Source organism: Monopterus albus, unplaced genomic scaffold (genome assembly GCF_001952655.1).
Source record: "Monopterus albus unplaced genomic scaffold, M_albus_1.0 scaffold125.1, whole genome shotgun sequence".
Lineage (NCBI taxonomy): Eukaryota > Metazoa > Chordata > Actinopteri > Synbranchiformes > Synbranchidae > Monopterus > Monopterus albus.
Genome location: NW_018128005.1, coordinates 600,431 through 617,846, shown reverse-complemented (window position 1 = coordinate 617,846; position 17,416 = coordinate 600,431). Strand labels below are relative to the sequence as shown.

Here is a 17,416-nt window from a genome sequence, read left to right as displayed (position 1 = left end):
AGCTCTATATCTATGGGACATTTGACAGTGATATGCTTTACACTTTTAGCCACTGTCATCAAAGCAACAAAGGCATATCTTTTGAAAGAACAGTGTTTTATCCCTTCAGCGGACTATAGGCCTAATCTGTGATGAGGAGACCTGATGCTGCTCTTGAGGTTTGTGGTGGCCCAGCACCTTTTTCTTTATTTAAATTTTATTAAAATGTCACCAAACATGTATTGGTTCGACCTCCTGGGTTTGTGTAAACTAATCCGGCGTCATGTCTTTGTGTATGCATTTGCATGTGTGTTCATGCTTGATCCATTCCAGATGACCTCTAGTTCCTTTCTTCATATATACAGTACATACGGTATAAACACACACACGCGCATTTTTGCAGGCTTCCTCTCCTTCTTTCCACCTCGTTTGCTCTCCATGTAGTCTGTTCCCTCACTGTATCTTATTCTCGTCCTCACCCACACACACTCACACTCGCTCCCTCCACCTGTGTCATGTTTGACATTGTCAGGAGAGCCAAGCCAAGCTGATTCTGTCAGCGTGTGTTGGATTCAGGCCTACGTCAACGTTCAGCCGACTCTGGCTGATTACTGTCTAAATAATCCGTCCACACCACTGGAATGCCAGACGGCCTCAAAGAGCAGGCGAGGACCTCAGCAGAGTGAAGGAAGGCATTTTAGTTGCCTCCATAAAGAACTGCTGGATTGTGCAGAGTCTATGCACTGGAATTGTAAATATTCAACAGAAAAACAAATGATTTCAGTGCATGTTAGAATTAAAATGGACTTCCCAGAAATGACTTGACTGATCACATTATGTAATGAACTGCCTTTTAAGTTAAATTCATTGAATAGTTTGTAAATGCTTTAGGTGAATGAAATTGATGGAGAAACCTTTTGCATCTTTTTGCTCTGACAACTGAAAGCCAGCAAATAAAATGTCAGAACATCCCTGAATCCCATTGGATTTTGAGTTGGGAGTTTTCAAAGCGTTGTTTGTCGTCCTTTGGATGAGCTTTCTCAGGTGTTCTTTGTCTGCCTCTCTGTCATTCCCTTTGAGTCTGTCTGCCTGCCCTTCTTTTTTCATCTTTAGTCTTTTATGTCTCTGTTCCATCTCCCCATCTTCCCCACGCTCTCAGGAGAAATAGTCACTGAAGCACTTCTCACTAATCTATTTCTCATAGAAGATATCTCTACTAAATATCGCAAGGAACCAAGTCATCATAAAACACCCATCTCGCTGTGCTGAATCACCACAGGAACCTACCAAAATGTGTCGAGCCGTGTAACATTCATCCCAGGTTCTGAGTTGGTTTCCACTGATAACACAGGGAGAAATACAGCGGAAAAACAAAACAGGATGGTCTGCATTAACCTGTTAGGGTTGTGATGGTTCGGGAAGCACAGGGCATACCGCTCATTAGGTTCTGACACTGGAAATGCAGCTGAACACACCTCGGCAAGTCGCAGAACAAGTGCCAATCACACCTTCCACAATTCCATTTCGAGTGACACGACTGAGCTCTCAGGGAATTCACTCCAAAAATGTGAGGTTTAAATGATTTAGGTTACTGATGAGGTCTCCATCGTTTACTATTTGGAGAAGATTGCAGTGCAGATTTTGCTGTGAGACATCCCTCTACCCACCTCATCCAACTTGGATTGAATTAGATCATAGAAATTGCAGCTGAATTAAGTGGATTCCTACAGCAGCTCCACCGGAAGTCTCATTTTGTTCACACTGTTACTGCCTCTGGTAGCTCAGTGACATCCACAGATGCAGCAATGCAGATGTAGAATGTGTGGTGACGAGCTGTGGTAAAGGCGGCGTCTGTACACTGGGTTATAGGCTCACACCTCTGACTGAACATGGCAGCATGAAAGTCAAACGATTACACTTTTTTTTTTTTACAACACAGTACATACTTGAACAAATAAACATTATAGATTCTAGATGGATTAAAAGTTTAAATAGTGTCAATCACAAATGACAAGTGATTATTTTCTGGTGATTAATTGATGGGTTAATTGACTAATTGCTTTAACTCTAACACTGCATGTGATTCTGTTGACTTCAGTCAACAGTAAAAGGATTCAAGACCAGATACAAGTATATAGACATGCACCAAATGTACAGCTTTTTCCTTATGTTCTGACAATGGCTTTCACTTCTCTTTTTCCCTCCACCATTTAAAATGAAAACAAACTAAACCAGGAGCAAAGTAAAGCAGATGCACACAAACACATCCTCTCCTCATGTATAGGCCTGGCCACCAGTCAGGATGATATAAACTCTGATAACGTCCCCTCTGCCAAATGAATTCTCGAGTTATTGACGATGCCATCCACCCGTCTGGATCCCATTATCAAAGTGTCTTCAAAGGAGACTAATTGAATTAACGGAGGGACCTGTAATTGAAAGCTTGCTTTTACTGATGCATTGTGGTCTTGCACGAAGCAGTGTCACCATCCATCAAGCGCGTCTCTCTCCAGACTGATCGGAGTGAGTTGTGCACTGCGGTGTCAACATTATCAGGGACGTAAAGTGGATTTGATCCTGAGAAATGGCAAAGTTTCTTCATATAACAACTTTGTTTTTTCCTTTCTAAAGTTTTCTGTCTAATCACTGGATTTAGTAACAGTTCAGATGACTTAAATGTTAAATATGGATTCTCTTTCCCAGCTGCTACCAGCCCGACATCCTACAGCAGCACCTCTGACCTCAGTCACTGACCCAGTGAATAAGAAGTTCACATGCAGTGATGTTTGATCACCACATCCCCTGACACAGTGACGTGTCTGTGTCCGCCCAGGCTGGCTGCAGTGACGCTGCCTTCACTGAAGGTTTAGGTAGAAATCTGAAGAGTCTGTGAGATGAGTCTCCGTGTGTGTTTGTGTGTTCTTGTACTTGCTACATAGTGAGAACCAAAAAAAAAAGTATTTTTTACTACAGAGTGAGGACATTTTTGGAAAATAAGGACATTTTGGCCGGGTTCAGGTTAGACTTAGGCCCAAGACTGCAGTTGTTAATAGTCTTCTTTTATAAGAACAGTGGTAGAACGGTGTCCATGGTTGGACTCTCAGAGGTGACTGCCGTTACAAGTCAGCTGGACCAGTCACTGTTTAACCTGAGCAAACACAATGCAGATGCTGTATGTCAAGCCACATATCTGCTCTTTGCTTGGGTGGGGAAAGGGTTCAGGGATGCTTTGTGGTAAGGGCAAGTTAGGTCTGGAAAATGGTGGTACTTCCTATGGGACTTAAGATTTATGATGGCATGATGTGGCTGACACCCCCCTCTTTGGGGCCAAATAATGGGTAGACATCATTTAACTTGTATACCGAGCTTCCATAAAATTGATCTCCTGTTCTTTGGTGCATTTAATTGTGTATTATTGACCAGTTTAGGTGTTAGGGGAAGGGTTGTGGTTAGGTGTTAGTTCTGATGGTTAAGTGTTAGGGTAAGGGAATGCATTATGTCAAAGAGTGTCCTCACAAAGACAGAAGTACAAGTATGCATGTGTGTGCTGTCTCACCTCCCAGAAATTGAACAGATTTCTAGTTGTCTCTTGCTGAAAGAGGTCACACACCCACTGACCCAGGAGCTATTTGTGGGGTTTTTTCTCCTCTTGCTCTCTCTTTTCTTTCTCTTATCGCTGCTGTTTCTTTTAAATCTGAGTGCTGCTCGGAGCAGCAGTGATCTCATGGCTTGGTGTCGTCAGACATCAATCCAAAGTTGTGGTCCACTTCTGTGGTGTCTTTTCTTGGATTTTCTGTTGATGTAGTTTGAGCTCCTGGATGTAGTCCTGACCTTCGCTGCCTGTTTCTTCAGTTTCTCCTTAGGTCTCTCCCGTCTCTTCTTTACTCCCTTTTTCAGTGGCCGAAAAAGTAACTAAGTACATTTACCCACGTATTGTGTAATATGTCATTCAGCATTTCTTTAGCTACAAGTATATTTTTATGCTAATATTTTGGTACTTTTATCTAAGTAACATTTTAAATGCAGGACTTCTATGCGTAACAGTATTCTTACACTGTGATTTGAGTACTTCTTCCATCACCGGCATTTTTAACAGATGAAGGTTAGGTGTAGGAAATATTGTTAGTGAAAATGTAACTAACTTTGCAGCATAGTTTACTGACGTATCCTCTTTAATCCATATGCATTTCCAAATATAGCATGCAGCGATCATCATATTAAACTATGCTAACACTGTGTCCACCTAGAAGGTCAGGTATCAGAGCAGCAGCACCGGGGCTCCGCAAGGCGTTCAAGGACCATAGAGGGTGAAGGTCAGCCATGTTTTGGAAGCGCTCAGAGTCCACTTATTGTCTGATGGCAGGGCTGGGGCAAATGTACAGCAAGATTCTTTGAATTTGGTGTAAAGCATTTGTTTTGTGCATGCTCACATTGACCATAGTGTAATTAGTGCTGAGAGTATCACTTAGGCCAATTTTGTAGTCTCTAGTCCAGTGTTTCATCTGGTTGTAAACATATGGAGCTCTACTGGAGAGGACACAGATACCAGTTCATGGATGCCTGTGTGTGCCTCTGTCGGTGTGTTCATGGTGTATTTTTAGCAAGGAAAAAACATCTGTATTTATGAACAAGTGCTTCTCAGTGGTGTGCATGTGAACATTTTTCTACTGAAATCCAGATGTAGTTTGTTTTTGACATGAAGCGAGATGTACAGCATCACGTAATGACACTTAATGATGCTGTTTTTTAAAACTCTGACTCGACTGACGGCATCAGCACTCAACTTGACAAGATTTGTCTACCTTTCGCAGAGGTTGTCATTGTGAAGATGTGCAACTTCAGCACCGACTCTAATGATCAGAGAGTTTCATTCTGTTAACGTTTTGGAGATGTGATCATTTGGATTTTAGGATTTTAATGCAGTCTTAAAGAAGTGATGGGCTCCAGGTAAAATGGCTGTAAATACTGTTTGTTTTGTAACTCTTTATGTTCTTTTTATGGATTTTAAACTCGTCTCATTTATTCACCTCTCTCTGTTTTTCCATTCCTGCAAATAAAACTGCCACAGCGTCTGTATACATCCACAGCAGTGTGCGAGTCACAGTGTGGTCACTGTGGCACAAAAGAAGAAAGAGAAGCACTTCATTAAAGTGCAGCATTACCTCGCTCGCTCTCTCACCCATACATACACTCTAGGCACAGACCACTTCATTTAGTTTGAGAGATAGAAAGGACAGGCCCCAATGGATTCTCCGATTAATCTTTAATGAGCCCCAGGGCCTGAAAACTGCCCGACTGCCTCTCCTTCTCTACATCCAGGAAACAAACAATGACTCGATTGGAAAACACATCGGCCGCTCCTCCTCGTACCTGCCTGTCTGTCTCTGTGTGTCTGCCCGCCAGCCATTAACCCCCCGACTCAGGCCTGAATTATTAATGCGCCTATCTATCTCTGTGCTCACCCGGCCCACTCCCAGCAACGGGAATGGGTGATGGCTTGATGGTGTGGCTGTGGGGATGCTTTTCTGAGTGTCTCCTGCTGAGAGGGAAGGTTGGAGTAAGTGCTGATTGGTGCGTCTGTTGTTCAAACTGGTTGAGTCAGCTCAGGTTGTGGTGAATGTTTGTCTCGGTTCAAACAAGCCTTATTTTCTTCACAGCTTGTACCATCTTCTCTTCTCTTCTCTTCTCTTCTAGAATCACGTAAACACAACCAGCCAACAACTTTAACAACTGACCATATTGTCTACATTTTAGCATTAACAAATCATGCTGTTCTGTTTGACGTATAGATACTAGGTTGATTTACTATAAACAAACAAGGCCATCATCCTCATCATCCACTGCTAACAGCCTCTACACATTTTTTCCCCAAAAGCAAGATGACTTTACAGCACAAACAGGAACAGGCTGTCATCCTTCCAGAGAAAATGGACTTGAAACCTTCATGACAGCAGATAGTGGGGAGAATGAAAGCCAGAATGAAAAATTGCTTCCACCTGCTGCAGCTCAAACTTCATTCTTGACCTTAGTAACAGCAGTTTCTCTCCCTGGCGTCCATTTGGTAGCTGTTCTGAACATTTCAATCATATAACAGGGATTCATCAGCAGATGGCCTTGCCCTTATGCAAACTGCAGATAGTCGCTAGTCAAATTTCATTCTTTTGAAAACTTAAAGGATATCTTGTTCCTTTTGAAGCTGCTATTATCTCTAGGCATGGATGAGAAGCGCTACTACTACTACCTGCTAAGATCATGCACTGTGACCGACAACAGTGACTACATGAGTAGCAGTAGCTCAGGCTGTTTTCTCAACCCATCTATCTGTAGCATACTCATATATCAGTGGACAAGAAGTGACAGGATGTGTGTGAAATCAGGAAAAACATGGTGCTGTTTTCTCCCTTGGGCGATTGTAATTGCATTGTACCAGTTCTGATTAGATACACTCACCTATGACAGCTGCTGTAAACGAATAGAAAATGCTTTAAATACACTCGTTAACGTACAGGTTCTATTTGCTTCGTTTTGTTTCTGCAGTTTTACTTCCATCACCATCACTTGCCTCTTTCCTACATCTAGCAGACTGACACACTCTCACACACACAAACCTCCTCTGTCTGACTTCAGAATAGAATTGTCAGCTGCAGCCAGATTCCTCAGAGATGGTGCTTATTAAAATAAAGGGCCTGCGAGATGTGTGCGTGTGCAGTGATGAATGCAGAACTCATTTACTCTTCCTCAGATAGAGCTGAGCGACTCCTCTCCCGCTCTGATGTCCCCTCCGCCTCAGTTTCTCATGTCCTGATAAATACTGAATAGTGTTGGATGTGTTTCCGAGGCTCTTTGACTTGTTATTGTTTCTCTTTCTGCTGGACTTTCTTCTCTTTATCTGGCCTGTATGTGTGTTTTATGATGTTTCGAGGTCATATCTGCTCTTCTCATTGACATATTCAACAGACAAGTTCATACAGTCCTAGTAAATATATCACAGGCTCACAGTAGAATATATTCTTTGATGTCCGTGCAGACTTTCAGTCATCCAGGTCATAGTAAGCTGAAAAAAGGTAGAAAAAAAAGGTGACCAAATGAACAATAATAAACACGTCAGTGAAGACTCAAGGATCCTTCATTGTTGATGACTTTGCATAAATAGATGATGCTGCCTTTTTTGTCAGATCGAAAACTTCACTTAGTCAATTCAAGTTTAAATTTTGCATCATTTTACATAAAATTTTACATCTGTCTTGTTGCAGTTTGCCACCTGTGTTTGTAAGAAGAAGCTTGTGGTCTTTCTGTTTTCACTGTGACAGTCTGAGCAGGAGACGAGTCCTAAATTGAACGATGGCAGTCAGAAGTCCTTGCACAGTGTTTCACGCACATGCACACACTCATACACTGCCCTGTAGCTGTATGTCCTCCAGACACCCAGAGTGTCATGGCAACGCCACAGTAACGGCGGGCTCATTTTCATACTGATGAGGTGGCCGGTTGCCGTGGAGGCTTGCGCTGCGCGCTCGTCTCTCCTCTCCAGTGTCGCCCAAAAATTTTAATGACCTTTTTTCTTTGCTTCTCATTTTCCTCCTCTTTGCTCTCAGCGGTGCAAGCGTGTGTGTTTGTGTGTGTGTGTGTGTGTGTGTGTGGCTTCAGCATTCAAACAGACACACACTCACTGTCCACTTTTAATACAGAAAAAGAACAATGTCATTTTGAGGACAGAAGAATTTTTTAAAGGGCATGTATTTTTATACCTGTGGAAGACCTCCTCCAGTCTGCTCCTCTTGGCTTCGTCAGGTCAGCAGCTCGGCCTCCTTTTTTAGCCGTTGAACTGTACTTATGCTTTAAAAGGCTTAGTTCTTTAACTGTGTCTATACCTAACAGGAAGTGAAGAAAGTAGGTGGGAAGTCTTTTACATCACCCCAAAAGGTGATGATCCAACAAAGGTGGAACATCTACAAAAATCAGTTGTGGGGACAACAGTTTATCATTTTATCCTGTGTAAACTGTCACAGTGGAAATTAGCCACAATTTTACATCTTGGACACGTGTGGGGCCTCGTCTAGGACATGCTCCGACACCGCACTTATGTGCAGTATGTTGTTGACCTTTGTGATCCTGGAAGTCTAGTCTCTAAAACCTCCAGCAGTATTGTCATTTTTGCTGATTGATCTGTGTTTAAGAAGTGGTCTGACACATCTCGTGGCCAAGGTGTGACCATGAGCACCTAATCAAACATGTGGACTAACTGCAAAAAGGAAAAAATATTGGGTTTGATCCGTAATCAGTGTTTAATGCTTTGTTACTGTTGTGCAGTGTCTTCTAATGTGAGAGACCAGGGTATGCAGCAGAGGTCATAGTTTCAAGTCTACCTGTGTTGTATGAGTGAATCACTTGATGCTGATCACAAACAGGAACATTGCTCACAGAACATTGCCACCTCACTTTTCTTATGTTTGTTTGTGTTTTGTTCTAGGAGGAAGAGGCCAGAGAGGAGGAAGACGGCAGGATCGAGCCGGTCGGCCGAGCTGACTCTGGCGTGGACCACGCCCCTGTGAGATCACTAGAGTAAGTCCTCCTGTCGTGGCGCAGCTTCCCACAGCTGTGTTTTTGCCTTTTGTTTTTCCTGACATCACTGGTATGTGCTGAGAGTCAGTAGGCTGCTAACGCTGGAGTAGCTGCTGGTCATACTGATGAATATTTAGGGAGGCTGATTTCAACATGTGATATTCACCACTGGGGAAAAGTGGCACAGATTCTCTCAGAATGACCCAGATGAGGATCATTCTGTTTTAGCGCCTTTGCTGCTGTATAGAACAGCAAATTACTTGTGTTTGGAAATACTGTCAACATGACCTTTTCCAAAGGGATGTAGAGATTTTTTTTTTTTAATTATTATTATTATTTTCCGGTGTCACTGTACATTGGTAACCCTAAAAGAAAATTCTTGGTTATTAGAACCGAGGTCCTTATCTGTAATTTTGGCCATAATCTCTATTAGTTACTGTGTGATAACCTTCACAAATAGATCCGGTTCAGGTGGTGATTTTACAATGTTCCCAGATCTCAGTACAGTTATTACTAGTAGGAGTGATGGCGAATTTCCCTTTAAAATTGACCTGGATAAATCAGCTCGCTCCTTCCTTTCTACACATAATAATCACTTAAAAGTAAGTCTAGCAGGCTCTATATTGTAATGCAGGTTTATTTGTAGAAAATTTCATTACAGCCCTGCTTCCTGATTTATATAATTTTCTTTTGTGGGAGCAAAATGATCCTGGTCTCGCCATCAGAGCTCTCCCACGCACGAACCCATTCAGCTACTGTTATTAACAACTGTGTTGTGTTTTGTTATTTTGCTCTGTTGCATGCTTCCAGTTTAATATGCAGGTATGGTATTGTTATTATTCCTATGATTTTCAGGAGGCTCCGGCTTCTCCCACCTTTTAGTTCTCATCAAGGGGCCTATTTATAGTTTCAGAGCTGTGAGTTGATTAGATTCGGCATCTTGGAAAATGTGCCTGGCTATAGATTTTACAGACAGAGAAACAAGTTAAGAATTCTGGTTCAGAAAAGCAAATTGCCAGGACAATGTTTTGTTTTTAAAGGGTCAAAGGATCACTTCAACTAAATTCTCCCCTGTGCATGCAGTCAAACAATTTGCAGCGTAGGACTTCATCGGAAATGCGTCTGTCTCGGTAAAAGTCTGAGCTGAGCCATTTTGCTGCTGCAACACAACACAAAAGGAGAAACAAATGGACACTTTTCAGATAAAAGCAGCCGCGTGGAAGCTGAGTTTCTCATGACAAAAGGTGCAGGCCTGACATTTTTTCCTGAATCGGGAAGTCCAGGAGGTTTTGACTTGGTTTGTGGTGTTTTTCAGCGGCAAGTGCTGTAGGTAAAAAAAAAACCTAAAGATCTGCTAAAAATGTGACATTTAAGACAAAATTACATCTGAAGGCTGTTGTATGTGGAGCACTTGTGGCTGACGGTAGTGACTGTGATTGCTGGTTTCATTTTAATGTTCATAAATTAGCTGCTGTGAAATGTTGTTTCCCTTAAAAACAAACAAACATTTTTTGTCTCTTTAAAGATTGACCTAAATCTAAATTGTGTACGAGTGGAAAACCTTCAGTGTTCCTTGTTTCCCCTCACTTGCGTTTGATTTATTTGGACTGTTTGTCTCCCCCAACACCTTCTAGCTTTGTGTTTTTATTTATTTATTTGTTTACACCCCTCTGTTGTTGTTGTTGTTGTTGTTGTTATTCTCCTGTTTCTTTCATCATCATCTTATTTCTTCTTTTTGCCCACATGGTGTCACCCCTCTCCTCTGCACTTCCTCAACCCCCACACCCACCCCGTGTTTCTCCATCTTCCATCTGTCACCATCTCCCAGAGACATAGTCAGACTGGTGGAGGTGTCAAACGACGGCGGGCCCCTGGGGATCCACGTGGTGCCTTTCAGTGGCAGGGACCGCAGGTAAACATATCCAGAGCAGAGCCACAGTGGCGTTCATGCAGGCTAGAAGAGAGTCATGGAGAGGAACAGGCAGGCGTGGCGTCCACAGGGCCTAAAGAATGCCGTATATGGTTTAAAATGTGTCTCTTAAAAACATAAACACAATAAAAATATCTTTAAATCAGTGACTTTCATGTTTAAATTTGCATAGAAGAGGCTGGATAGGATAGTAGCAAATGGAAAATATAATCATTTGAAAAAAGGTGGTGATTTTATTTGCAGACATTAAAAAAAAGAATCCATGATATCTTTCTCCCTACTCAGTCCATGTACAGTTCTTTAAGCAACTGTGTTTAATCTTTCACTTTCAGTTTTTGGAGGCTTTCAGTGGAAAGCCCAAGTGGTACACACCTGACAGCTTTTAGATTTTTAAAAAGAAGAAAATTGCCCACTTACCCCTTTTAGCTGATGCCTTGTCAGCCTTATTGTACACTCATAAAAATGAATTCACCTAAATTGAATTTCATTTCTGGTGAAAATGTCTTTTATTGTGTTAATTTGAGCTCTGAAAAATCCCTGGAGAGAAGTACACTGCAGCACCTGAGACACACAACACACAGATCCTGGGCATTCCTCTTGTGCAATCACTTCATCGTTCATACAAAGTCAGTGCCGTGCACACTGTCTGCATCTGCATCATGGAACCATTTGCTAGTTTAAAGTGATCAATCATGTTTGTTTAGTGTTTGCAGGTGACTGTCATATTTCTCTGTGGATGCTGTCACATCTGCTTTACATGATTCAAAGAATACACTGAGCACTGCGCACAACACACATACCTACTACACACATGCACAGCTGCAACAAAGCTGTGAAGGAATTAGAGGAATTTCACATCTGGTTTAAATATGCCCAGAGAGGCAGTTTTTGGAGGCTGTGATCAGTCATGAAGTCCTGAAGCCTGTCAGAGTTATGACCTCGGTATAGCTGAGTATGTAACACTGCATTCACTATAAAGCTACATGTTTAAAACCTTAAAACCGGTGTAGACCACTGCAAGATGCAGTCACTTATTTTCAGGCTCAGTTGCCACCAGCTCAGAACAGAGTCCACAAGTTTTATCTATGTATGATGCAAATTTGATCAGACACTGCAAAACTCACTGACATGCTTTATTGAAACTCAAGATTATATCACTTTTTATAGTGCCTGACTTCATCAACCTAAAAGCACATTTATAAGGTACCTTTCTTTTATTGAGGAAGTGTCAGAGTGGCTGTTATCCCGAGATTAAGATGCCCAGCTTTCATCAGAGAAGTGGCCCTTGCACTGCAGATCACATTGTCTTCTCACTCGGATTCAATCAGTGGAATTGTCTCTGAACTTTTTCAACTTCTGAACTTTTCTGCCCTCCCTGTAATCGCATTGTCATTTATAACAAATTATAAGCCTAAGGCGAGGGCAAGTATAAACCATAACATCAGCCCAGTTCACCTCATACTGTCTCAGAAAAAGTGTTTGCAGGTGACACACAGATGATGGACCCCAGAAGACTCGATTAGGTTTTTGCCTTGTTTCCTATCCGCAGCTGATTTTCTACCTCAGTCTTGGGTCTATAATTCGTAAAGTGCCCTTTCAGGCGAAGTTAGCCTCTCTCTGCAGCTGTGCAGGGAGGCATACGCCAAGTTTGCTGCACCGGATTACAGGGCGACAACCGCTGCAGCTCAGCAGGGTGAAGTGCGACAGCGCCATAGACCAGCGTATCCCCACCCACCTATCAGTGTTTAATGGTGCTGTGTGCTCTTTCTCTCTAAAAGCATGGTGTTTGTTTTTTCTCTTAGAAAAGGAAGGCAGGCATTCTAGGGGTTAGAAAATTAACACCTGCAAAAACGCCGACCCTGGCAGAACTAGAGTCGAGTTTTTCAATGTGTTGATTGCCTTTGAATAGATGCCACCCACACACAGCCTCTAAAGCACCCTGATGTGATGTGACTGCTTTCTCTCATAAGCCTTGTTGGTACACCGATGATGCAAATGACAGGACAGCACTGTGCACTCTCTTCAAGCACTACATGTTAAAGCAGAGGCAGCAATTAGGTGTAGCTCTTTTTGTGTCCAAGAATGTTTTCCATCAAGGCGAAGACAGATTCCAACAGGAATGTTTGCACTCAAGAAGGTATTTTCATGGTATAAATAATATTAAAACCACAGAACATAGCATTTAATGTCAAAAAGCAGTTGGTGGTAAATATAAAGGCCTCAGAGATGACAGTATATTCAGGGTATTCTCCACCTCAGCCCTGTCCAGACTGCAGCAAAGCAGCCGTAGTGAATCCATGGACGTCGTCTCGCAACTTGTTGACATGAACTTTCGAACATTTCAGGACTCTTGGCTTGTTGGTCAAGCGTCTGGAGAGGGGAGGGAAGGCCGAGCAGCAAGGCCTCTTCCAGGAGAACGACTGTATCATCCGTATCAATAACGGAGACCTGCGAAACATCCGCTTTGAACAGTAAGGCCACAGCTCACAGGAGCCACCGCTGAGCTCTGGTGGTGCCTGGACTTCCTGCGTGATTTGCTTCTTCTCGCTTGTTATACCTATAGTTGTAAACTCTTCTTTGTGCTGTTATCCTCCCCCCTTGTGTTTTTTTTCTTTTCCCCCCAGCCTCCTCTGCACTCCTGCCAGTGCACAGGCTCCTCTGCTGCCTGTCACTGTGCTAAGCTAACATTCCCTATTTAGTTCTTGTAGGTTGTACCCTCAGCCACTGAAGCTGTTTCTGCGATCCTTCCAGCTTTTCCTCCCCTGTGTTTCAGTAACAGCTCCACTGGGTTCCTGCTCTAGCACTTGTCTCTCTCTTTCCATTGGAAGGAATGGGGATAAGGTTCCTAATATCATAACCTCTGCTTTCCAGCGCTTTCATTCCACATGCTAACTCCATCTTTTGTAGATCCTGTATGTTGCATGTTTGCCTTGCAATTATACATATAATGTTACTTGTTGACCTGTTCAGGGTGTACCCCGCCTTTCGCCTGTTACTTGCAGCGATGCATACTTGTTTGATGTGATTTTGTGATGCATTGGTGTCTCACAGGATTTAACAGTCTGTAGAAATAGAGGAATTTAAAGAAGCTGTTCAACCAAATTACAAACAGAACCAAAACATTTATTTTTATTTCCCATTGCCTCACATTGCTGATAATTTGACTTTGGTTTTATTTGTTGAGGCTTTGAGAAAGTGTCTTGGAGGTTTTTGTTGCCACCTCAACACAATGGAGTTGGAGGTAAATGACTTCTGTAGCAATATCTTGTCGCAAAAGAAGTGTAATGTGGATAATGCAAACAACATGGTGTCAGGAGTTACAGAAAAGGGACTGTTTCTTCAGTAGAGATAGTTTTAACATTCATCTCTATGGTATTGGAGCAGAGGCACAAATCTAAGTACATAATAGACAGTTAAACCAAAACTATCACTGTGGGTAGAAAACTCTTACATTCCAGTCACGCTACGGTGTCCCAGCCAATGCTGAGGCTTCCATACATAGTGTCATTACAAGTACGTCAACAGTCAACAGTTGCTCTTGTTTTTTAACAGTATTTTTATAAGGGAGCAGATTACATCTCATCTACCACTTGATCCAGCCTGAAATCATAAGCATTCAGAGACGAGACTGTCCTCAAGGAAGGTTATTAGTGGTGGAGAAAAAAAGAGTGAAATTTCACCACAGAATCCTCTTGGGAGGCAAGTTTTAGTTGTCATTCAGGTTGTGAGAGGAGCAATAGCAATACTGGGGCCCCGTCATTTTCCCCAATGTCCGCTCAGCTTTTGGCAGACAAGGGAAGAGCCGTACCACAGTCTGCTCTATTAAAACAGCTGGTGCTAACAAGGCTCTGCTGTTACAGGGTGCTGACAGCTAACACAGTTTTCCATTCACACCTACTGTAGATGAGCGCACAGTGAAGGGGTTTAAAAGAGGATTTTCTGCAAACTATCCATCGTGTAGATTTCTTCTTCATCTGGAGCCAAATGAGGGGATTATGTGATGGAGCTGTTGGGGATGTTTCAGTCTCTTTGGAGCTGCTCATGCTGGCAATAAGTATTAATTAACATGTCAGAATGTTCAGGTGGGCGAAGATGGATTATATATATATACAGTATGGGTCTGTGTGTAAGAGAGACATCAGTACAGTAGGTGAAGTGCTACACTAAGCAAGTTTGTGCAGACGAGTATGAATGCACACATTTGTTATCGATAGCTGAGAAGGATATTTAGGCCTGACATCAGTCAAATAATCAAGTCTCCCATCATTCCTTTCCCCTTAAAATCTCTCCTTAAAACTTTTCCTGCCATTCCAGAGCCCAGAACATGTTCCGTCAGGCCATGCGATCTCCCGTCATCATGTTCCATGTGGTCCCATCCTCCATGAAGGCCCACTACGAGCAGCTGTCCCACACTGAGAGGAATACGGCATATGCCTCAGGACGTTTTAGCCCTGACTCCCTGAACGGCAGCACAGTTTCTGGACTGGACCATACCCCACAGAGGATGTCACGGCACGGTGCCCAAACGCACACTCATTCGCAATCTCACCCAGACCCGACTGATGGCTACACCCCTCTGACCCACCCAGCGGTCTCTGCAGCCAAGCCGCCTACAGGTCACACCCAATCGCCTCAGAAGGGGCTGAACTCAACCTCAGCTGGAGGATATACCAAGAAAGTCGGGAGGAGGCTCAGCATCAGACTAAAGAAAGGTGAGGTGAAGACAGGTCACTGCAAAAACCTTTAGCCCAGAATCGGAAAATTACTTTCAGAGAACAAGGCAACTAGTACTTCATGTGGGGCACAGGATGATTTGTGCATGATTTATAAGAGTTACATTTTAGACAAAAAGCTGTGGGAAACACCTTGGCCATTCAGCCAGTGAGTGATAAGGGTCCTGATAAACAGTGAGGTAAATTGTCAGCATCATTAGTTTTGTTTTCTTGTTTATTTATTTATACAGGACAGTGCACATTAATTCATCACTGATATTAATGACAGTGTAAATGTGCAAAGGTTAGCTTAACAGCTGATTTGCACCCTTGGTTCTAAAGTCACCGTCCCAGTCTTGCCTTCAGTGGACTTTGTTTCTCTCTCTGATCGGTGCAATAACAGCAAGCAGGCTCTGGAAAGATTTTGAAATCTAGAAACACATTTAAAATTTTCATCATTCGAAACATTCTTTATTGTTGTTGTGGGAAAATGACATTATCTCAGTCCCTACATGATGTATTGCATCATTTTCTTTTCATTTTATTGTTTTCAAAGAGCCCGTGAAAGTCTCCGCTCATGTTTCACATTATTCTGGTTTTCAAATATGAGATGGATGCTTTGTCTTTTCTAGCCTTTGTATTCTGAATAAAAAGCAATATCCCAATTCCTAACAAAGTGTAGGAACAGGTTGTTGAGAAGTTGCACATAAACAGAAGCGTGCAAATGTGAACAATAATGTAAAAGGCTTATGAGTGTAGACTTTGACTGGCAGCTGGCACAGGTGGCACAAACCTCTGCCAACAGGATTCCAGGTGTTGGTGCCAGGTCTCAGGGCCAGAGAACCTGTTGCTAGGCAGCCACCAGTCCCTGTGTGCTGTCAAATGCCACATCTGAGTGTGACAGGGCTGAACCATATGCCCATTGAAGTTTTAACCCAAATCTGGAATCAAACCCAAACATAAAACATAGAAACACCCAGCTGCTTTTTTGCGTATTTCATCCCAGCTGATGGCTGCTTCCACTTGTTCCTCTGTTTTCCTCCTCACACCCACCTCACTGCTTGGTTTTAATATCCAGAAAAACACTGCACTTTGCACATGATATTCCAGCAGATGTGCTCTCACTGAATTTTCTTTTTCCACCTTTTATTTGCTGCTGTCGGTGGGATTACCAGTGATTCCTAAGAGCCTGTTTGACTCATCTGTTTGTTTTGAGAACTGATTGAAGCGCAGAGCTTTGAGCACAGATTAAACCTCCCACCTTCTTCATGTGCTTGAATCACACACCAGTCTCCTTATAAATCCCGGGGAGTATCAAAATCAATCAAAGAATCCAATTCTGCTCAGGAAATTGCTTAGGTATGTCTTAATCAAGCTAATGGGAGCTCTAAAGACCCTCCTCCCTGTTTAAAGCCAGAAATGCTACAGGCATTTACCGGTGAGTAAAATAGCACACCGTGTCTGCCTGTGGGAAGTTGATTGGCTCATCAATGTAGGGGATTAGGTAGAGGATGTGAAACAAAAAAAGCTAAGTGCTCTGTTATTCTCCACATCAGCTCAGTCACACAGGCAATGAGGATTAGGGCAAGTTCTCTGACACGGCACGGATACTCATGATCAGTCCAGTATGAGCTTTGTTTTAAAGTCTTAGACACAATATCATTTGGAGCACTTTGTTTACGAAGCTCTCTGAAAACCAAACATGCAGAGTGCAGGATGTGGCCACTTAAACGTGTGGGTCACTGGCATGTTGACAGATTTGGACATGCTGGAATACAACAGTGAGACCTTAGTTACCACTTCTATATTGCAAAACAGTGTAATATGTTCTTTGATTTATTTATTCTTTCAAGTATGTAAAGACAGTTGATATATCAACACACTTAATTTTACACATATCCAACAAATGCTAATCCAGTGTCAATTTGCTTATACCTAGTACATGCTTGAATGGAGTAGGAAGAAGTCAGACTTATCCAGTCCTACCCCATGACATCATCTTACATCATTGGTTTGCAAGCAGTAACTCTACATAAATAATTCTCTTCTACACCACACAAGTAATATACTAAAAAATTATAACAGAGTGTTAACATTCTTACATAATTACATTCTTAAATAATTATCTTCTACACCACACAAGTAATATACTAAAGAATTATTACAAAGTGTTAACATTCATACACCACCACACCCACAATGTTCCATCTAATTAATCATTAAGCCTGTTCTT

The 17,416-nt window shown here is 42.4% G+C and overlaps 1 protein-coding gene across 1 annotated transcript in view; it reads left to right on the top strand.

Annotated features, from left to right (window-relative positions):
- The window catches only part of LOC109967086 (partitioning defective 3 homolog), a 207,316-nt gene that overhangs the window by 85,423 nt on the left and 104,477 nt on the right, over positions 1–17,416 (top strand). Inside the window, 4 exon segments of the mRNA XM_020612437.1 lie at positions 8,450–8,541; positions 10,370–10,453; positions 12,817–12,942; positions 14,786–15,183. Of these exon segments, the coding sequence (XP_020468093.1) occupies positions 8,450–8,541; positions 10,370–10,453; positions 12,817–12,942; positions 14,786–15,183 (700 nt within the window).